The sequence below is a fragment of the Mytilus californianus genome, unplaced genomic scaffold (assembly GCF_021869535.1).
Source record: "Mytilus californianus isolate M0D057914Y unplaced genomic scaffold, xbMytCali1.0.p SCAF_4, whole genome shotgun sequence".
In the NCBI taxonomy this organism is placed as follows: Eukaryota; Metazoa; Mollusca; class Bivalvia; order Mytilida; family Mytilidae; genus Mytilus; species Mytilus californianus.
The window spans coordinates 33,695,201-33,719,805 of NW_026262690.1; the positions used below are offsets into that span (position 1 = coordinate 33,695,201).

The following is a 24,605-nucleotide window of genomic DNA, read 5'->3' on the forward strand; positions in this document are numbered from 1 at the left end:
TAGTACAAGATACAATACAATAAACATATTCAAGTAGCTGGTCTTAATGTGCACTCAAATGACCAAGCTATTTGATTAGCTTATAAATAAGATAATTCAGACTAAACACAGTGTAACATTACCATAATGAATACTGTCGATTTCCTATGTTCAATTTCCCACAAAATCATTATTCACAGCTGTTGAATTTATTCAATGATTGAAGTTATTTTTATGATATGTACATATACAGGAGAGACATGCCTTCATCTTCATATAACTTCTATATATGGAAATGAACCTCTTTACATGTCCATATGTTACAGAAAGAAGATAATAGGAATCACAGACAACAAATAACAATTTCCTAGCATCGGATTAACGTCAATGTACAGATTGAGAAGTGTATGAATATAAGACCATTGACTTGTACGAACGATGCGGAATTATGTAGTGGAATGGAAAACAAAAAGAAATATTCAGATTATACTCTCCTTTTTCTCGTGGCATGGATTTATTTTGAAGGAATAAATAAAGTTTAATTAAAAGGTCTTAGACACTAAAGGTATATACCCGTCTTTAGACTGACTCTTTCTTTGGTACGAAATGGCAAACTTACTTAACTTAAAGCAGGATATTTTTTTCTACAAAATACATGAGAATGAAAGAAATAAACCAATGTGTTATATGATGTGAAATACTATAAAAAAAATTTGATGGAAGTTGATATTTGTGAAGGTTAGTTGAAAATTAATTAAAAGTAGTGTTTTAACTGGTTGAAGGAAAAATGTCTAGTTCAGCTGCCAAAGGAAAAGGCAACGAACCCAGTGTGGCAGTTAAATACATACCTTGCTCAAAAGGTGACACAGAACACACTGATGATGAATTGGAAGAAATCGCAATAATGGGGAACGATAAACACGATAACAAGAAGTCAGAAACCAAGGAATTCGGAAAACCAACTGCAAATGGACCTCATATACTTTCGGGTGGAGTAGGAATATTTCAGGTGATAAATACACGCGACAGAACTATGTCAATAGGGGAACGCCTCAGTAAAGGGGGGCGAATCAGTCTATCGTCACCTGTTTACTCGAATAAAGTTGTCGAGCAAAAATCAAGATCAACGTCAAAACAAAGTTTAATGGATTTATTTGGCAGTAGAATTGACAGGAGTAAGTCACGAGCAAAAAGTTTTTCAGCTCGAGGAGACCTGTCTTTGATGAAAAAGGTAAGATCTTCTGAAGTTATGACACCAAGAGAAATACGAAAACTGCGCAAGAAAGATATAGAGAGTAAATTTGGAAAGAAAAGCAAAATAGTGAAAACGGAGAGGTTGGAAACTACCACAACCCTTTCTGATCACGAAGGGTGTAACTGGACCTTTGTTTTTGATCCCTCAGGGCGGCTAGCCTATTGGTGGTCATCTGTGGTCAGTTTAGCATTTCTCTATAATTTTTGGGTTATTATATACAGATATGCATTTCATGAGATTGATACAGAAAATTACGGTGTTTGGTTCGCTTTAGATTATACGGCAGACCTTCTTTATATTTTGGACATAGTATTTCACTTCCGGACAGGATATTTAGACGATGGGGTTCTACAGACAGATGCTATTAAGTTAAGGATACATTATATGAATACAACTATGTTTTATATAGATTGTTTATGTTTGTTACCGTTAGATTTTCTTTATCTTTCAATTGGATTCTGCTCAATTTTGCGTTGTTTTAGATTAGTAAAAGTATATAGATATTGGGCATTTTTAGACAGAACGGAAAGGCATACTAATTACCCAAACGCTATGAGAACACTCACTTTAATGCATTATCTGCTTGCCCTGTTCCATTGGAATGCTTGTCTGTACAATATCGTTGCAACACACGAAAACGCATCCAGTACATGGACAATGCCAAAAGATGATGGATCAACTGTTAAGAAATACTTACATGCATTATACTGGAGTACACTTACACTTACTACATTTGGAAACCTACCAAGACCATTAACCGTATCGGATTATTCATTCATAATTTTTGAGATGATTTTTGGACTACTACTGTTTGCGACTGTTTTAGGACACATTTCAAATATTGTGGCCAACATAAGTGCTGCTAGAAAAGACTTCCAAGGTAAGCATGTTTATAAGTCTTCAAAATTTAGAACATAATACGGTAAATCGTTGTCCAAATTCCCATTTGTATGTCTGTCCGTATGTTCGACAGAGCACATATCGCAACTACTCAGTTTTGCTATTGCCATGTTAAGCCTTTCAAAAGTTTAACATTATCTTAAGATTCCGTCGGTTTTACCAAGACAACCTCCCAAGTGCTTGGTACTATTTTGACATCAGTAGTTGCAGATTTACGAAACTGTGTCAATAGTAGAATCGACATTTTGTGTTCGTCTGACGATATCTTTAGTTTTACATTATGATTAGTTCCAATTTAATACGCTCTCATCATATTTCCACATATATAACTTTTTCCTTTACAGAGTTATGGGACTTTGTTCACTTGCATATTCATGTTTGATTTCTCTCATTCATATGACACATTTGCATGATTGCGTAAAAAAATTGGCGAAATACTAAAGTTTCCTTTTAAAAAACGAGATGTTTGGAACTATGAACGGGCTTATAATACGCAAAGGGTTCAACGTTTTATTTTCTATCTAGTAAGTCTCGTAGACATCTAAGTAAGGTAGATCTCATAACGTAACCCTTTCGCCAAACATTCAGCGTCTATTAGCTTTTCTTGTATCTTGTGTCAATATTCAGATTCGAAAAATGCATAGATCTTATAAAACATTATTTTAGAGTGTCTCAATGCCCAGAGGAATTGCGATTGACTTTATTTTTCTTCCATATCGACCTAAATATTGGTAATATAATAAAATAATGGAAACTGATGTACGTCTCAAAAATATGTACACACATTTGTTTTAGTTTCAGCCAGTTGTTATTAACACCTAACAAGTGCATCTATAAGATTTTGATTTAAACAGTATTTCGCTAAAAGCAAAATGGCTAAGATTAAGTAAAACATAATTATGTAAGCTTTTCCACAGTACAATGAAAATAACAATACACTATAAGGATGAGCATGCAGTAGTGTACAGTTGTCATGAAATAGAAGTTCCTTAATTACATAAGTTCCAAGTGGAAGAAAAATATTCTGTAAAATTATTTCTACTGGAACAAATATTACAGTATTTGTTCCTTACGGAATAAAGGATATAGAATATTTGTTCCAACATAAACAGGATATATTGATATTGTTTTAACAAAGTTTCCAGGGGAACTTCTCTTAGGCGGAACGAATGTACGTTGACACAATAAAGTTAACCATCTGAATATCAATTGAAGTACAAGAGAATGTAAACGAAAAGGGACAAAGATCTATAGATAATAAGCTAAGTAAGGATGTAGCATTTCCTTGTACTTAGAGGACCAAGCGATAAAAACTTACTTCAAGAGAATATTCCAAAAATAAAAATATTCCCCAAAACGATATATTCTCTGCATATACATCTTTATTCTCCCAAACCAAATACCAAGATATAGAGATAATTATACATATTTTAATACAATTACATAGATAACGTACGGAAGTAGATAGAGACATTTTACAGTTATTCGCCCAGAAAAGTTTGTTGTTGATCTACTTAATAAGTTTAAGCAGAACATTTAGTTCTAAACATGTTTTGGAATTCATTAAATCATGACACTTCATAGTGGTAGGTCTATACCTATTCCTATAATTATTGCTTACAATAAAATACATTGTTGTATGATGGTCATTAGTTGACTCGCTTTCGCTTGTAAGAAAGCAGGGTGATATATAAGACATGCTTGTTTTGCTTTAGTTTTAATAGCTGATATAATGGAATATTTTGGTGTCAGACTTTTGTTATTAACACCAAATGTTGTATTCAGCAATCAAAGCATTAAGAATATTCATATGAATTATTATTTCTGGAGACATTTCTCTTGATACACGTGACTAGTTTTAACAACGCAATTTTCAGTCAATATATTTTCTAGTATTTAAAAATTAACCTATTCCAAAGTCCTGATAATGAAACGTTTCTCTATGTTTTAGAAGGCGTCGTTATGGGGTTATGAGTAAATACTGTACTAACCAATTCAATTAGAGAAAGTAATCCACACGAGTAATAACTTGATTTTTGTATTAATAACTGTAAAATCGTAAACTTTATTTTAATCACTTACGATAATAATGCAATATTTTCCATGGTGTATAATTGCTATGAGAATTTAAAATAATTATTTTTTAATGAACATAGATTTCATCAAAAATTGTTTTGCTTGCTATGAACATTCTTTCTAATGATGCATGAAGCGCAGCGTTAAATTTTTTAGATTCATTTTTTTCTAATTCCTTTATTAGAAACATCCTTCATAATGGCATGGATAGCATGCCGTCCCATGAATATTAAACAATACTTAATGAAATTTTTAGCATTAACTGACATCAATATTCATTGATATACTTGAAAATTGACACAAAGAAAATATTAATTGGTTTCTAAAACACCGGTGACAGTGAATAAGCCTTATGAATAAAAGAGTATGCATTTTTAGAAATAAAGCCACTGATAAGTTTTCTATATGACATCTTTTCTCGGTTCATCGCTCTTCTTATAATTACTACATGGTTTTGTAAAACAAATTGTATCTTAATCCGCTTACAAGTACACGTAATTTACAAGTATTATATCCATAGTTAGTCAATTTTTCAGGTTATATGAAAACAAGTATTATTAAACTGGTTAGGCACGTTTCTTGTATTATATATAAGATCACAGTAATACTAAAATATTGATAAATTGTGAGATAAAAAAAACACCATAAAGGTACTTCAATTTATAAAATTTATCTGATATTATTTCATTTAAATGAAAAAAGTAATTTACTCGACTTTGTTTATAACCAAACCTGTACATTTGAGATGTCTCGACTATAAGGGTACCAGGCATGTGGGTACAAAATCAATAGATGACCTGACATATAAAACAAGATACATTTAACACATGATATAGATATTTTAAAACTGTACCAGTATACAAACGTATAGTACAATGTAGTAGTAGAATATGTAGGCTATTTACGTTAACAAATGTCTAGAGAAAAAAGAAAGTTTTAACGTCAAATACTCTCGAATCTATTAATATAATTTACTCCCTTGCCTTTTCTGTAATTTGTGATTGGCAATAGAATGATTGATTGTTATTTGCTTTGTCCAGTAGCAACTATTTCATGCTATTGTCAATGGTATTAAATTTCCTCATTCATTGATGTTTTAAAAATATTTAAACGTTGTCATGCAATCGGTAAACCAACACAATGTTATATGTTTGTAGATAGTATTACTGTGTTAAAGAAGATTATCTTGAAAATAAAGACAAATATAGTGGCAGTTTGGCTTGAATACAGAATTCGCCCATATTATCAAATGTTTCAATACTCTCATCTTTTACACATCTGAGGAAATATTTATTTTTATAGTCGAATTTGTAAAGTCTAACATTTATAAGGAACTCAACTTACTTGTGTTCTATATACTATTAAACAAAGTTGCATTTTGACTGCGAATTCAAATGATTTTTCATGATCATATCTTCGCAAGTTTTCGTGATATCCGAATTTATTTGTTATAAAATATAATTCAATATATTTCCCTTTTTGTCTAGCGTTTTGAAAACATTGTTGGTACTTAATTTGAATTTGATTATTTCCTTTTTTTCCATTCCATGTGATGTTGACAGAATCTGGATTTTAGTATTATAAAGACCAAATCGCAATCATTTTTTTTGGCTTACTTGACTTTTCATTCTTCTGCAAAATGCATTCAAAGTAATCGTAAAATGTAATCTAAATGTTTTCCTAAACTGATAACTATTACACCTTTTTTCAATAATAATAAAAAAAAAACACACACATGTAGCTCCAAAAATATATAAAGCTTCATTCTTCTGAAACGTAAGTACCAAAACAATTTAAGCTGTATTAGCACGATCCTATTATGGTCCGATGACAAACGCAAGCCTTATTGCCATAGATTCTTATGTAGACACTCTTAGCAATAGCATCTATTATCATCATGACCAGTACCTATATTTTACAGTGTATATATAGGTACCAGTCGTGTTGATAGTAAATCAATAGCTCTTCAACGTCTTGCATGGCGCAACTAAAATACATAATGTACTCTATCTTGGTTGAATTATATTTGAACTGATCGAGATGAAGAGAGGAAAGTTGAGTACTCTAAAAAATGTATATTGTAAGTATTTGATTAATTAGTTGGTTTTATAGTCCTTTTTGACGTTGTTTTCAAATACTTGGGTAATTCCTTTTTAACTTTTGATATTTTCATATTTCCAATAATTGGCGTCGAACAATACTGATGAGAAATAATCTTTCGAAATGTGCATATGGTGTATTTAATTGAGCTCGAAATTATGTAGAAAAGGTTTTGCGTGGGAACATTTGTTAAGTGAAAAAGGCCAAGAAATGATATACAAGTAAAATCTTTAAATCAAGCATAACATTCGAGTTGCACATTCTTGTATAGAGATCCTTTAGCATTAAATTTAATTAAATATAAAAATAAGGAGCGGAACATCAGTTATCAATGCAAAGTGTTTGCATATAAGAGAACAAAATGACGATGTCTTTCCTTAATCAGAGAGTGTTTTTACTGAATTAATAAATGTTACATAACTAGAAGAATTAATGTGACCTTCTTCTACAACTGTGGGCTTTTATGTAATGTTTCAAATAAATTACTTTGTTTGATTTAATAACAGAACAATACATGTGCATTAACGATTTTTACCTTTTCAATTTTTCAATTGGTGCAATCATGTATTACAACATTGATAATTTGTCCAAGAACAGGAAAAATGCATCATATACTACAAGTTCAAAAAACAGTTGTGTAACATCAAGGATTTGTATAGTCTCACTATACAATTCCTTGGTTACATCACCATTAAATTTGTAAGACTGAAGAAACAAATCATACATTTCATTTTTGGGTACATATCTTAAAATAAATGATCACAGAATTTGTTAGTTTCTAGAAAGATTAAGTTGATTGAATTAATTGAAAACCGGATGATAGCTCATGTATACACTGTAAATCATAGGTACTAGTCATGACTAGTCATGACTAAAGAGATGTAATTGCCAAGAGTGACATTTAAAAATGTATAGTAAAAAGATTAGCGGTTCGTCATTTGACTTTAAAAGGAACGTCCTAATACAACTTAATTTGATTTGATATATATGTTTCAGAAGAAAGAAACTCGACTTATGTTGGGAGCTACAGGTATTTTTAGATTAATATCCAGATGTACTAGTAGTCATTTTTAAGATTTTGTTTTGTTTAACCATTTATTTGATTTTCATTAATTTAAAAAAGGAAACTTCTAGAAAATAAATAGCTCAAATAATCCGAACATTTGAAATTCATTTGGTCTTTGTAGTACTAGCATTCCCTAGAAACAAAGTCCAGATTAGCAGACTTTTAATCTGTCAACACATTTTAATCCTGAAGTCCATTCATATGTATTGTTTGTTTACAACATTTACAGGAGCAGGAACCTCTGACCCTTCTGGAGCACCTTAGTTCTCGCCCGGTGTTTGGTGGGGTACATATGACTTCATTTTTGGTTATATGATTTTCGTCTTTTCTTCCTTCTCCGTTTTGACCATGGTGTTGTTTGTTTTTATTCGACTAATGGTTTTTTATTGTCCTTTGGTAACTCCCCCTTTTATATACAACCAGGGTATTAGATGTTTAATCAAAGTAAAACTGCGGTCGATGTTCATTGTTTGGATTAAATTTTTGTCGTTTCTCAGATCCTGAAGCATACAAACATTTTAAAACTGTTCAGATCTAGAAGTATACAAACGTTTTAAAGCTGTTCAGATTCAGAAGCATACAAACGTTTTGAAACTGTTTAGATTCAGAAGCATACAAACGTTTTAAAACTGTTCAGATTCAGAAGCATACAAACGTTTTAAAACTGTTCAGATTCAGTAGCTTACAAACGTTTTAAAACTGTTCAGTTTCAAAGGCATTCAAACGTTTTAAAACTTCAGATTCAGGTTCATACAAACGTTTTAAAACTGTTCTGATCTAGAAGCTTCCAAACTTTTTAAAAGTGGTAAGATCCAGAAGCTTCCTAACTTTAAAAAATGGTCAGATCTAGAATCTTCCAACTTTTTAAAAGTGATCAGATACAGAGTCAGATCTAGAAGCTTCCAAACTTTTTAAAAGTTTGTCAGATCTAGAAGCTTCCAAATTTTTTATAAGTGGTCAGACCCAGAAGCTTTAAAACATTTAAGAGTGAGATGTTTTTGAAAAGGTCAAATACAAAAAAATGTTGCAAAACTATTTATTTGGATGGTGGGACAAAATTCGAAAAAAACTACGTCAGAATAGTTCCTTGACTCGAGTTACTTGTACATGTAGTTATATTTATGTTACAAAAATGGAGTTGTTCGTTTCAAATATTCTAAAGTGGTAGATTGCCAAAAGGGAATAAAATCTCTGTGTAATTTACATAAAATTGTGAGGTATAATTTAAGTCAATTTGATGCACGATGTACGCAAAATTTTCGAACATTCATTTCACTTCAGCGTTTCTCGTAACAGTACCATTTGAAGGAGATATACGATGATAAATTAAAATAAAATGCACCGATTTTGATGAGCTCAATATTAATGAGACATCACTTGAAATGATCAACACAAATGTATTTTAGAAATTTTAAAGTTTCATGTGAACTTTAACAAAAATGAAAAAAAAAACATATCTCAAACCTCAGTATTCACGTTTTTCGAAATTCAGTTCTGTTTTCATTTTGATGTTTACCGATATTAAGTGAAGCACATCGGTTCAGTTGTTTGACACAATTCAATTTTCCAATTCGATACGCTACACCCGTTGACTGATCAGTATGCTTTTAATTCGATATTCAATACATTAAGCCATTCAACAATGTAAATTCAAAGCAATAATAAAATCAATATGTTACCGCTAATGATATCAACAGCAACAACACCTATGAGAACATTACAAAATTATTTTTTTCTAAAAAAAACCTCGTTAAATGTTCTAGGATAGCTAAATTGTTTTTCAATTAATAACTATTACAGTGTCGTTCATCACATTAACGGTGTTGTAAAGCTCATCGATTACCTTCATATCAACTGCAGGTAAATATAAATTGCAGGTGACAGTCGGTAAGTCGTCTGATTCAACGTCACCAAACTCGTTTTAAGTGACGTCACTTGCTGAAATGTGAATAAATCGATGTAATATCATGTAGTAAATAAAAAAAAAAAATAATAACAGGCGACTACATTAACCATCAACAGCCGACTCCTCCGAACCAATTTGTAGCCAGGAGGTTGTTTTTTTTTTCAAACCAACCCTTAAAAACCATTGAACACGGTTATTGTCGATATTTTGTTTGAGCTGTAGGCCTATCTAATGTGTCTGGAAATTTCCATAATGCAGGAATTATCCTCATTATCATATAGCTTGGGCATCCCAAAGACCCCTCGCCATAATGGTTGAATAATACCGCCAATGAAAAAAAAAGAGATAAGAAACAAAACTCCATTGTGAGTGTGAGAGGTCAGTAATTATTAAAAATTGTAAGATGATCGAAAGGAAAGGACAACCGTTTAAAATTTTAATCATTAAATCTGTTAAAATCTTATCCCGTTCTTGTGATATTTTATTTATTTAAACTTTAATTCAAATAACTTTTGACATTAGTTGTTATTTTGATAAATTTTGAGAAAGTTTAAAGATACCAAGAAAAATTAGGGCTAAACAAGGAAGAAACAATGTAAATCATGCGTTAATGCGTGACTGAGAGCTTAGAATAAATCTTAACTTGTAAATCATGCGTCAATGCGTGACTGAGAGTCGTCTGCAGCTTAGAATACATCTTAACTTGCAAATCATGCGTCAATGCGTGACTGAGAGTCGTTTTCAGCTTAGAATACATCTTAACTTGTAAATCATCCGTCAATGCGTGACTGAGAGTCGTCTGCAGCTTAGAACACATCTTAACTTGTAAATCATGCGTCAAATCGTGACTGAGAGTCGTCTGCAGCTTAGAATACATACTATTAAATAAATAACGTCTTCAAAAGGCCAAAGAATGTAAAACAAAAGTTTATGCAACAAGGAGGAATAGGTCACCACAATCAACGATATGACGTATTTTAAAAAAATAAGTAAAGACCCCTGATAACCTGACCTTATCCAGAATAAGATTTCTGCTAATATTTCCGCACTTTTCGTCCTAAAGGTTATAGGTCAAATGGACACAATGCATGAACATTTGTTGCAGACACTTAAATAAATCCTTTTTATTGGATAAAAACAATTATTGGAAATAAACCAATAAGTTATTGTGTAAAAATGAAGAACGAATTTCCTTCCTTCCTCAAGGATAAAATCTTTACAGCAGTGGTATTCTGTCTGATATAGCCCATGAATCGATATTGCCATTTATACGACATACGTCTGTAAACTGAACAGGGAACCATATGAGATGTCTTTGTCAGAAAATAGAAATTGCATACAAAATAAATTCTTTATTAACGAAGGCAGATTTTTCCGTATTCAATCAGATATAAAACACTGATGGCTACATATAGAGATACATAGTTCAGCATCCGTCTTTAATTTGTTCACTGCTAATTAAATCTGAATAAACAAATCTTCCAAACGAAACATTCGGTATAATCAATTGGTCCAAATTGAATAGTTTTCTCCTTCCGCTGCTAGTACCAAGCAAAACATTAAACCTGCGCACAAAAGTAAAATGAATAGAAATAAAATTGTTCATAAAAGCTTCTCTTTGAGGCATTGGAATGATAGCTGATTATAGAATTACAGAAAATATTGACAGTATTCTAACACGCCTTGTGGAATGAATAAAAGAAAGTGTGCAACAAACGCCAAACCAACAAAACAAATAAACAACCAAGAGGCTTTCATACGGTTTAACGGTAGATAAAGTTCAGAAGGAATCAAACGAGATGTACGAGATGTGGGTTAATGACACAGCAACTTAACGATTCAAATAACCAAAAGACATCTCAAATCATGTGACTGGATCTAAATCTATGTCTCTGAGTACAGGGAAAGTTAATGATTTAACAGAGACATTGATGATCTGTCATCAACACAAAAATACCTTAAGGGACAACAAAGATAGAGAAACCCCACTTAAACATATTTACAAAAAGAAAACCACCCTGACAGGTTTCTTGACTTGTATAATCATGTCCATAAACATTTGCCGGTTTGATTTTGATAGTACTACACCTATCGGCTTTATCGCAGTCACCTGTTTGAGGTAGAACTGTCCAAAACTGCTCTAGAGTAGAACAGCTTGTCAGAAACTTAAAAATCTGTCAGGGTAGCTTGTTCAAGAATAGTTCCCCTGACAGTTCCTGATTTTTACAGACGTTAGAAATGCCTCCATCTGCATAAAAGTAGATTTTATGTAGAAACGTCACCAAAGCACCACAAATTAAATATGTTTGCATGGTCTAGCTAAAGGAAAAACAAATGTTTTTAGAGTTTTTCAGGGAATCAATGTTAATTTCACAATACAACAAGATATACTTATTTAGCTAATAAACTATAAAATTATAAACGTTATTTATAAAAGAGACGCAAAGGATACCAAAGGAACATTCAAACTCACAAGTCAAATAACCTGACAACGCCATGACTAAAAAAGAAAAAGACAAACAGACAAACAACAGTACACAAAACATAACATAGAAAACCAAAGACTGAGCAACACGAACCCCACTGAAACCGGGGGTGATCTCGGGTGCTCCGGAAGGGTAAGCAGATTCTGCTCCACATGTGGCACCCGTCGTGTTGCTCATGTTAGTACAAACCCGGTGATAAGTTTAATTCGGTAGGTCATATTCGGGGAAAGGGGGACGGGCTTGTAGTTACGACAATTGGAACATATCCGTTGTCATCTGTGAAACGGATATCCCATAACGGTCAACCAACCCGAAGGGAATATTCAACTTCACCACTTGGAACTCTTGGTATAATTGCTTCTTTGTGAGCAGCAACCCTCTATCAAGGAAATCATTGTAGGAAATACAAGCCCTGGAATATCGTATCAACTGGGAGATATATACTCCGTACGCAGGCGCTGCTGGAATGTTGCTACATAAAAATGGAAAGTTCACAACTGAGAAGCTGAAATCATCTCTTTTGGGGTAAAGTTATATTTTCATCCGACTATCTTTGTCACTTTCTAGATGCAAGTCAAGATATGAGGCAGACTTAACTGTATCTGTTGTATCCTTTATCTCAAGTTCGATGGGATAGATTCGTTCAACATAGTCACAAAATTTTGAATTATTTAGTGAGAGAACTTCATCTATATAGCGGAAAGTAAAGTTAAAGGATACTGCTTACTTCTTTTCCTTCTTCCTAAGAAGTTCCTGTATGGAGTCAGCCTCATATGAATAAAGGAACTAGTCGGCAAGAAGAGGAGCATAGTTGGTTCCCATGGGAATGCCGACTGTTTGTTGGAAAACACGTTCTCCAAACGTAACAAATATGTTGTCAATCAAGAAATCAAGCATCTTGATAATGTCAGTTTCAGAGAAGTTTTTGTTTGAATCAGAGTGATTTTTTTTAGAAAGTACGATTTATCCCTCCCTAAGACAAGAAACTTGTATCTACGTAGGCCATACTTTTTTATGAAACAAAGCAAGACCAGCTCTTTCAATTTGTCTATTAATTTGGAATGAGGAATACGTGTGTAAAGTGTAGAAAAATCAAATGTTTTAATACTATTGCAAGATAAAAGAGTCTTAGATATTATGTACTCTAAAATATCTTTGGAATTTTTTGGTATCCACATCTGATTCACGCCACCTCTAGAATAGGTAGTTTCACAATAACTTTGAAGCCCGGTTTTGATTGCTGATAAAACGTTTGTAAAGACACTTATGTAGTTTAGGTATCCAATACAGTGAAGGAAGATACAGATCTTAAGCTTCGCCTTTGGTTGAAATTCCAAAGGAACATAGAACAGACCTATGATTATCCAGGATTTCCTCCTTGGTAAGTGTTGTGGGGGTATATGTTGAATTTCCAAGTGAATTGCCAATACCTAATTCATTTATCAAGCAGTTTATGTAAGGTGATTTACACACGAACACGATGTTGTTTGGAGCTTTATCTGCGTATAAATTCATAAGTTTAAATTGACTCAAACGAGATCTATAAAAGAACAACTATTAGGTTATTAGATTATAAGCTCGTTAATTAATATTACATACAAAATTTAGTGTAAATCATTTACTTTATTCAAATTAAAGACAGTTGAACCAGATTTTCGCTGGTGTTACTAGTTGAACAGGAACTCTTGAAACTTCTTGAGAAACTGAGTCCACCCCTTTTTTGTTATGGTTATCATTGCTCAATCTAAAGTCTGATGTATAGTATTCTTTGAACTGTTGTTATCATGGTACACTTACTAATTTCGTATGCACACCCACCCTATATCCTATGTACATTAAATAATGTCTTATGCGGATGTGCATAAGATATTCTATATATTTCGAACAATATCTTATGCACACCTACCCCATATTCTATGTAAACCAAACAACATCATGTTCACACCCGCCCCATATTATATGTACATTAACCCCATAGCATAGGTAAATAATTCAATATCCTCTCTCCAAAGATACTATTATTAACTTCATATCCTACACCGGATTCCATATCCTATGTGAATTCACCACATAATCTATTTTTATCAACCCAATACCCTTTCTTCATAAACTCCATATCATATATATGTCCACTAACTACACATCCTATGTATATTCGCTTAATATCTTATATTCCTATTGATCTTAAACTTAGCAAATTTTAAAGCTTTTTTGACGTTTTAAAATACTAAAATAATATCGTAAGCTAAAGAAATGTTTTTAGACGGTCTATTTAAAATAAAATAAAAACACTGTATACATTTTTTTCGTCCGAAGCGGTATCCCAGATTTACTATTATCCAGAACGCTCAAACCGAAAACTTTAAAGGTAATGACTGAAACAGGCAATTCAAATTGTAAGAGCACACACATAGACTGCAAACAATATCTAAATGCAAAACAGCGACATTCAAGCCATTGCATTCAAAATAAATTTCTTTATTTATTTTAAATCTTTAAAAACTCTTCATTTGAGGACATTTTAACGATAAATTGTTCTTTATCATCGCTTAACTCTTTTGCATGATTATTCAACAGAAAATAATTAGAAAATTACCATGGTAAGGGAGAAAAGCTGATAATGTTAGAAAAGTCGGCATATGAATAATAAGTATATTGTCCGATGCTGCAAGTCTTTGGATTTTGAGAGAAACTTGTAGAATGTAGAATAATTATCATATCAAAACGTTTGTAGTCACAACAATTGGACGTTGTTTTCTACTGGTATAGGTTGTCATTAGTCTTCCATGCTAGTATGTAATATTTTATACAATCCGAGGTTTGCTTTATTGTTTTGTACAAGATGAAAGGAAATATGATGTATATACCAAGAAGATGCGAGGTATATACCAAAGAGATGTGATGTATTTGCCAAAGAGATGTGATGTATAGACCAAGGAGATGTGATACATCTGCCAATGAGATGTGATGTATAGACCAAGGAGATGCGATGTATGTACCAAGGAGATGTGATATATATGCCAATGATATGTGATGTATAGACCAAGGAGATGTGATGTATGTACCAAGGAGATGTGATATATATGCCAATGAGATGTGATGTATAGACCAAGGAGATGTGATGTATGTACCAAGGAGATGTGATATATATGCCAATGAGATGTGATGTATAGACCAAGGAGATGTGATGTATGTACCAAAGAGATGTGATATATATGCCAATGAGATGTGATGTATAGACCAAGGAGATGTTATGTATGTACCAAAGAGATGTGATTTATATGCCAATGAGATGTGATGTATAGACTAAGGAGATGCGATGTATGTACCAAGGAGATGTGATATATATGCCAATGAGATGTGATGTATATACAAATGAAATGTGATGTATATCCCAATGAGACAGCAAACCAAATCACAAACCTAAAAGAAAAGTAGATGTTCAACACTAGACAAGTGTCACAGATACTGAAAACATGTTTATGCTTATTTCGATGTCGCTCACATTCGTGGTTTTTCTCTGGTATTTATGCCGCTTTATGGTTAGCCAAATATCGGTTGTCTTTACTTGGTGTATGAGAAATGACGTTATTATTAAATCTGATTTTTTAAACTTGTTATTCAAGTAGTGTCATGAAGAAATGGATTTTCACTGAACCAAAAGTAAACAATTACCAAGTCAGCATGACGGTATTAATAACACAATATTGATTTTAACAGTAAAATGCAATAGTATTACAGAATTTGAAATGGTTTGGTGACAGATGTTGACAGTCAACACAGATAAACACCCTTTTCATGTGCATAGTTTATATATAAATGCTATAGACATCTAAGGTTTATTAGTTATATATAGTTATAAGAGGAAATTGATAAAATATATAGTTATAAGAGGAAATGGATAAAAGTCCCTTCAACTTTGCAAATATATACCGAATTTAACAAATGGATTCCAGTTCAATGTTGATCTTATTCTAAACTTACCTTTTAAAATCCACCTTTCTGATGTAATATAAGCAGTTTTGACAGGTAACTATTTAATAATAAGATGTCCCTAACTGTATAAGGGGAGTTATTAAATGAATATCATCTACTGCAATTATACATTGAACATTTTAAAATCGGCCTTGTTTGTAGATTTTTTTTTATTTCAGTTCTTTTTTTGCCAATTGATAAATCATAAACTTTGAATATTGAACAAAATAGTCTTGGCTGCATTTCATGCACAATGTCATATTTATATTTTCAAACTAAATATAGAATAAAGATTCTCTTTTCCTAACGTGTGGGTTGAGATATATCCTAATACACGTAAGTCATTAAAAAAAGTGATAGAATGCTAATACCCAGTTTATAGATCGAAGACAGTGGGACGATAATATCCAGTTTATAGATCTAAGACAGTGGGACAATAATATCCAGTTTAAAGAGCTAAAAACAGTTTTTGCTGACAGAATAAATGTGCATTTCAAATTATGGTGAATGGACGCGTATATTTCCGTCACTAAGTCGGCTTGAAAGCGATCTGTTGTTTACACAAGAGTGTTTACATATAACATTTAAGCATTTTAAATGTCAAAGAATCATTGTCTTGAATAATTATTTGAATTATACATTTCTATTTCTGGCACGCCAACGTTAATTATTATATAATCACAGAATAGGACACAATACTCGTGTGTTACCATAGAGTACAAACGTGATCTTTCTACTGTATAAGTATCCTTGTATCCTTTTTCAACACGTTTTACCAGTCGTTATTAAGGAAGCACAACAGTTTAATTTTCAATAGCTATAACTTTGTCATTTTATAAGATACAAAGTCAAATGTAGTACCATATTAAAGGAAAGATAATAAGAAACGATTATCCTCAGAATTGGTTAATCCACCACTACCTACATATTCATAAATGATCATATTGGAAGTAGATTAAAAGAAAACACACAATTCTTGTTAAAACATTACTGTTGTCATCTTTAGAGACACATGCAATAGGAGTAAGTTTATTTCATCAATAAGAGCATGAACAATGCGACAAAACCTCTTCTCAAATTTTGTGTATACAAGGTCCAGTAATTTATTTTGAATATTTACAATTTACAAGATCGTTGGAACGAAAAAAAGTCCCAGCCACAATTCTGTTATAGGATATTATTAGTTACATAGTGTGCTAGTGACCTAATACGGTATATATGGGGTCAGTAAATTCCATATGGGATGAGAGCGAAGCTCGAATCCCCATATGGAATTTTCTGACCCATGACCTAATACGGTATATATGGGGTCAGTAAATTCCATATGGGATGAGAGCGAAGCTCGAATCCCCATATGGAATTTTCTGACCCCATATATACCGTATTAGGTCACTAGCACACTATGTAACGAATTTATCTTACCGACTATCTTAACGTGTGAAATTTAGACTAGTTACCTATCAAATGAGCAGGTCTTCAATACTGTTAGCAAAACTACTTCCATTGATCCTACAAAAACAGATGCCAACAATAACAACTTGTTAGGTTTAAATGTGTTTTATGAATTAATTTCAATCTTAATCATCACTTTCTTCGTCTGTTGAAACCTTTACGATTTTTTCTCAGTACCGTTTTGTTTTTATAAAGGGACGTAACACCACTACTAACCGTGTATGAAATAAGCCCCGCCTCCCTACTACCTTATAAGGAATATAAAGTAACGTAACACCACTACTAACCGTGTATGATATAAGCCCCGCCTCCCTACTAACCTAATATGAAATATACACGGTCTCCACGAGGGCGCTTTTAACCAATCACATTCCTAGAAATGTATAGGAGGTAAGATAATAGAAATTATTTTTAAAATATGTTTGAAATCTGAGTCACTGTTTAGGAGTTTGTATCACGTGCTTATTAATGATATTACTTGCGTGAAAAGTCACTTTCGACAATAAGAAATTACGAAACAATATTCAAATTTTCCAAAAATATGACACTTTATTAATATTTCCTTATCTGTAATATAAGTAGCAATGGGTTTAGGCAGTAGCTGATTGGTTCTTTTTTCTTTTGATACCTCATATGTCTGTAATTCTCAGCAGATGACAAAGGTACACCATTTCAAACATAAACAGTTGCATTTCCATAAAAAAAGACTGTTGTGCTACAGAAAATATCAGTGCCATGAAAAAGTTCACAGCTGTTAATTTTTTTATGGAATTTACCAGTTCTTTTATACCCGTTTATAATTTTAGAAGTTTCCCTTTTCAAAAAATACATTTCAGAGCTGCGTACATTTATATTGTATTTATTTTTTGTATATCAATGTATAAAAAAAGTCAGGTATTACATAAGTTCAAAAAAAGACAGAAACCATTATGATCGAAAGAAAAAAAGACGGAAAGATAATTAAAAAAACACTTAATAAATTTACACCGAAAACAAAGACAATCATCACTATGACAAAAAGAAAAAAATTACAAATATAAAACCAACAGCAGACGAATAATGGTATTATATTTTTGTTTTCTAATTTAATCATTTCCAAATTTGTAATTTGTAATACATTCTTTCCGAACTATTTTTCCTTCATTGTGACGTTTTTAATTAATTTTTATTGACATTTGAAAAATTTTGGGCAGATACTAGAAATGAAACAAATATCAAGAACAAGCTTGATGACCAGCTTTTTAAACTAAAATATTCGAGACTCATAAGTCAAAACACTTTCCTTAAAATAATTTACTAGCAGTCTCAAGAAAGCCTAATAGCTGACCTATTGTTGTCATGTTTCACAATGATAATGGGGGGGTGTCACTGTGTCATCAAACTGTTTGAAGAGATTACACCATTACTAGCAAACCTTACATAAAATTTCATCTTACACTTGAGCAGAGTGTAAACACACCTACAATGGGAGACCGAATATTTGATATTGATCTCATATTTACTAACATACCAAGCATAGTCAACAAAGCGGACACAATGTGCCCTATCGAGAATGTAGACCACGATATCGTCTATGTAGAATGTGACTATCTCTGAAACGTAGTAAGAAAATAAACAAGAAAACATACCAATATAAAAAGCTAACCTGTAAAACATCAGGCAAGATGTAAAACACAAGGAATTGAAGTTCATTTCTACAGTTACCACATGTCATTTACAAATGATCTTTGGAATACATTTACAGATAGAATACTAAAGGTTGAGTTTGTGTGTTATGAAATTTCCAAAGTGTAATAAAATTAAAACAGCAAAAATATAGAAGAAAAGAGACATGTCATTTGTACATACACCAAATGGTAACGTCGTTCACAGCAACAATATTTCTTGTTTCATTGCATTTTAAAATAGTATTTTGTGACAAGTCAAGCCAAGTTTTTATAGAAACTCTACAGGTTGTATTACAGAGATTTTCGTTGTGACACGTTAAACATAGATAAATAACTGGAAAAAAGTCAAATAACAAAAGTAACCAACTCCAAGAAAAATTCAAAATGGAAAGTTTCTTATCTATAATGGCAATCAAAAACTCAACAACACATCAAACGAATGGAAAACATCAATCTCAACAAAACATCTGGTCCAGATCAAATTTGTTGAAAAGTCCTGGAAGAGCTTAGTAGTGACATATTATGAGAATGTTTGTTCTTTCAAAAAGAGGTGATAAACAGAATCAATAAACTATTGTTCATTAAGATGCATACTGTGTAAAATCATGAAACATATCATAGCCAGTTGTATGTTGAATCACTTGGAAAACAACAACATTTTGTACGACCTTTGACATGGATTCAGAGCATCAAGATCATGTGAAACTCAATAAGTGTCATTCATTGAAGAACTTGCAAACAACAACAACAACAACAACAACAACATCACCACCACCAACAACAACAACAACAACATTCAAATTAATATGAATTTGATATACTTTGCCAAAGCAAAGCTTTTGGCAAAGTACCTCACAAATAAAACTTCTCTCCAGACTTGATTATTATGTTATTGAATGAATACAACACCTTAAAATTAATAGAAGTTTTCTCTCATTCCGCAGACAAACGGTCATTATTGATGGTGTACAATGTAGCATCTGGTGTTTCTGGAGGAACAGTTTGGGGTCCTATCCTGTTCCTTATGTATATTTTAAATGACTTCAGTGAAAACATCAAACACAGCACACTTAAATTATTTACAGATGACAGCTTTATATACAACACAATACGAAACCAAAGCTAAAATATAGAAGCTGCATCTTGGACCTACATACCAAATCACAAACACACCAACTTAAGATGGTACAGCGTAAATAAGCTAGCTTTACCTGCAACAGGTAACATAACACCAGTTCAGTCACTGGAATGCTACATACAATCAACTGGACAACTCTAGAGAAAAGGCAAATAATAACAAGCATTATCTTTTACAAAATCTTACATCATAGTGTAGAAATATACTCAACAGATTTGCTCATCTAATCCAACACGAGAACACGACAACATTTACACAATGATTCTTACAGACATATACAGAACACAAAAGATTCATATAAATATTCATATTACCCAAGATGAATATAACAATGGAACCACCTACCTGTAGCTGCTGTGAAATGTACTACAACATATAGACCACTCACGTGTCAAAACCATTAGTTTCTAAATGATCTTAGGATTATTGAACTTTGAATAAAATTCAAGGAAAATATACGATTTAAAGGCACTAAAATGATTTTAATGTCTGTCTGACAATCAAGTTTAAGATTAAAACCACAAATAAGCGTTCATTGTGAGTCGTTTATAGAAGATTAGAATTGTCTTGAAAGTCGAAAATCATAGATTTTAAAATGGAACCAATGAAAAGTATAATTTTACGTATCAATTATACTTACACAAACACATCCACAAAAACAAACACACAAAAAACCCGTTGAAAGAATTATTTGTGTCTCTATTTTTTAGTTTGTAGTTATGTTTATTGAAAATGCATTTAATAGGCGGTATGAGTTGTATAGGTAATAGTGAATACAGTTAATGTACAAAGAGTAAAATGTCTCCTATAAACGTCTCACAAAATGACCACATCGTTCTTTCACTATCTTTATCTTCTGTTGATAATAATTTTGCGGAGAAAAATTTAAAAAAAAAATCAGACTTTTTTTAAGTTGATGGGTTGTTGCCTCTTAGACTCATGGTGGTTAACCCAATATCTCCTTGCTTTTATACCTGCTAAATATTAAGGTAATCGGTCAAAGATTCAGATTACCTAATATCCTGGATTCTCATCCGACAAGACACTTGTCATTCGTTTTGATTCCTTACATAAGATAGCATGAAAATACCTAACATGAGTAAGAAGCATGAAAATACCTAACATGAGTAAGAAAAAAACTCATCAAAGATACCAGGCTTATAATTTGTACACCAGACGTGCGTTTCGTCTACAAAAGGCTCATCATCGAATCAAAATAGATAAAGGCCAGATAAAGTACGAAGTTGTGGAGTATTGCAATCTTATCTTCTGTTAATGTAGACATTGCAGGGAAAATTTAGAATTTTGAAAAAAGGAAGCTAGTATATAATTTTTTTTCGTAAGAACTTTATGATTTTTTTTTTCTCAAATTTCAGTGGCAAATATTTAAAGCATGTTCAGGACGAACGATACATTACGTTTTGCTTTTCATTGCAAAGTTATTCAATAATTGTGATGTTTCTTACACTGACGTAATGTTTAATCGATTCTTTTCTTTTAATTAGTTTCTACATTTCTAAAACGTAATAAATATCTGCTCTAAATAGCCAACGGCACGAGTTTGTATCATTATTATTTCATCGTCTTCAACGAAACATCTTGCAAATAAAACCGGGGAATTTGATTCGTATGTCAAAGTTCAACCACAACGCTGTAATCTCTGATGAACAAGCGTAATCGAAAACATATACAAGTATTCTTGACTTTTGTTTTAATGCATTATTTTTATTCTTTTAGACGCAAAATTTAAAAAAAATAGAAGATCATAAACTTGTAGTTACTTGAAATTAAACTAAAACTATATTTATTATTGGAATTTTACGGAAGCCGATAAGGGCCATTCAAAAAAAATAATTTATGTCGTAATTACGACATAACATGTCGTAATAACGACATCACTATGTCGTAATAACGACATCACTATGTCGTAATTTCGACATAACATGTCGTTATAACGACATCGCTATGTCGTAATTTCGACATAAGATGCCGTTATAACGACATCGCTATGTCGTAATTTCGACATAACATGTCGTAATAACGACATCGCTATGTCGTAATTTCGACATAACATGTCGTTAAAACGACATCGCTATGTCGCTATGTCGTAATTTCGACATAACATGTCGTTATAACGACATCGCTAGGTCGTAATTTCGACATAACAAGTCGTAATTACGACATCACTATGTCGTAATTACGACATAGGTAAGTCGTAATTACGACATCGCTATATATATAAAAGAATATGTATTATGATTGCCAAGAGACTAAATGACACAGAAAATAACTATAGGTCATCATAACGCCCTCAATAATGAGAAAAGCCCCCGCATAGTCAGCTATAAAAGAGGGACGAAAGATACCAGAGGGAGAGTCCCCGAAATGACAGCTGTTTAACAATTTAATTCAAACGAGTGAAAATAACGGTTTTAATAATGTACAAACAAAGACCGAAACACGAATATGTTACACAGCAACAAATGACAACCACTGAATTACAGACTCCTGACCGTTATCTGATAATAACGACAACCTTATAGTTTAACTTTTCGCTTTTTGAAGCGATAGGAATTTCAAAATGGTCGCCAGTAAAGGCAAAGTTTGTATCGTAAACAAATTCATCTTTTTTTTTTTGAGAATATTGAACACTTTATGCAATCAAGCTTAATTAAAGTTATTCACTAGCACCTCAGACTTGCACATACTAGAACTTTATTTATAATCAAGTCAAATGAGACCCAGTTGAATAGGGGAGCAATTCAAGCTCCCTAGAGCCTCTAATTATGTTTGGCATTGCAGGTTCTGAATAAGATGAATTTTAAGCTTTTCCCAATAAAGACTATGTTAAACTTTGGACTCATAGTGCTCAGACCCACGGATCTCTGTACCTTCATTTGTACACACTTGAATCTTAATGTACTACTGAGGCTTGATGCAAATTATAACTGCATTGCTATTGTTGGTTCATAATGAGATTCTTCAAGCGTCGTCCCCATTGAAGCCCTATTAAAACTTTGTACCCCAAGTTCTTTTAACCACTGTTCCCCAGGACAACTATTCCTACAAACTTAGAGGGAGGGTTGGGATCCCGCTAACATGTTTAACCCCGCCACATTCTTAATGTATGTGTCTGTCCCAAGTCTTTAATTTACATATTTGTTTTTCGTTTATTTTTGTACATTAAATAGGCCGCTAGTTTTTCTCGTTTGAATTGTATTACATTTGTCATTTCGGGGCCTTTTATAGCTGACTATGCGGTATGGGCTGTGATCATTGTTGAAGGCCGTACGGTGACCTATAATTGTTAATTTCTGTGTTATTTGGTTTCTTGTGGAGAGTTGCGTTTTTGAACAAACCAGCGTATCCCAAAGCCTTGATAACCTCTGTAGGCCCCAAATAAGACGAAAAAACATCAAAATTGGAGAGAAAACTGTAAATAAATGGTTTCTAACCTCAGGGATATTAACCCTTGGCATGCTGAATTGTTATCAGAAATTGTCTAAATTTCGAGTATTTGTAAATATATGCAAATGATATGCAAATGAGCTGTATCCTGATGCTGATGCATACTGATTGCAATAAATCTAAGATAGCCAAGGGTTAATATTCCTGAGGTTAGAAACCATTTTTTTCATTTTTCTCTCCAATTTTGTTGGGTTTTTTCGTCTTATTTGGGGCCTACAGAGGTTATGAAGGCCTTGGGATACGCTCGTTTGTTCAAAAACGCAACTCTCAACAAGAAACCAAATGATACAGAAATTTATTTATTTTATGTACAAAAATAAACGAAAAACAAATATGTAAATTAAAGACTTGGGACATACACATACATAAAGAATGTGGCGGGGTTAAACATGTTAGCGGGATCCTAACCCTCCCCTTAAGTTTGTAGGAATAGTTGCCCTGGGGAACAGTGGTTAAAAGAACTTGGGGTACAAAGTTTTAATAGGGCTTCAATGGGGAGGACGCTTGAAGAATCTCATTAAGAACCAACAATAGCAATGCAGTAATAATTTGCATCAAGCCTCAGTAGTTACTGTACATTAAGATTCAAGTGTGTACAAATGAAGGTACAGAGATCCGTGGGTCTGAGCACTATTAGTCCAAAGTTTAACATAGTCTTTATTGGGAAAAGCTTAAAATTCATCTTATTCAGAACCTGAAATGGAAATGCAGGTCTTCATAATTTACACAAATCTGTACATGCCAAACATAATTAGAGGCTCCAAGGAGCTTGAATTGCTCCCCTATTCAACTGGGTCTCATTTGACTTGATTATAAATAAAGTTCTAGTATGTGCAAGTCTGAGGTGCAAGTGAATAACTTTAATTAAGCTTGATTGCATATAGTGTTCATTATTCTAAAAAAAAAAAAGATGAATTTGTTTCCGCTACAAACTTTGCCTTTACTGACAACCATTTTGAAATGCCTATCGCATCAACAAGTGAAAAGTTAAACTATAAGGTTGCCGTTATTACCACATAGCGGTCAGGAGTCTGTAATTCAGTGGTTGTCATTTGTTGCTGTGTTACATATTCGTTTTTCGGTCTTTGTTTGTACATTATTAAAACCGTTATTTTCACTCGTTTGAATTAAATTATT

At 32.5% G+C, this 24,605-nt stretch overlaps 1 protein-coding gene across 1 annotated transcript in view; it reads left to right on the forward strand.

Moving 5' to 3' along the window:
* Positions 1-236: 236 nt before the first annotated feature.
* LOC127737927 (cyclic nucleotide-gated channel rod photoreceptor subunit alpha-like) overlaps positions 237-24,605 on the forward strand; it is a 150,407-nt gene continuing 126,038 nt past the window's right edge. Inside the window, exon 1 of the mRNA XM_052248882.1 lies at positions 237-2,114. Coding sequence (XP_052104842.1) covers positions 767-2,114 — 1,348 coding nt within the window. The 5' untranslated portion in view covers positions 237-766. The remainder of the gene's footprint in view (positions 2,115-24,605) is intronic.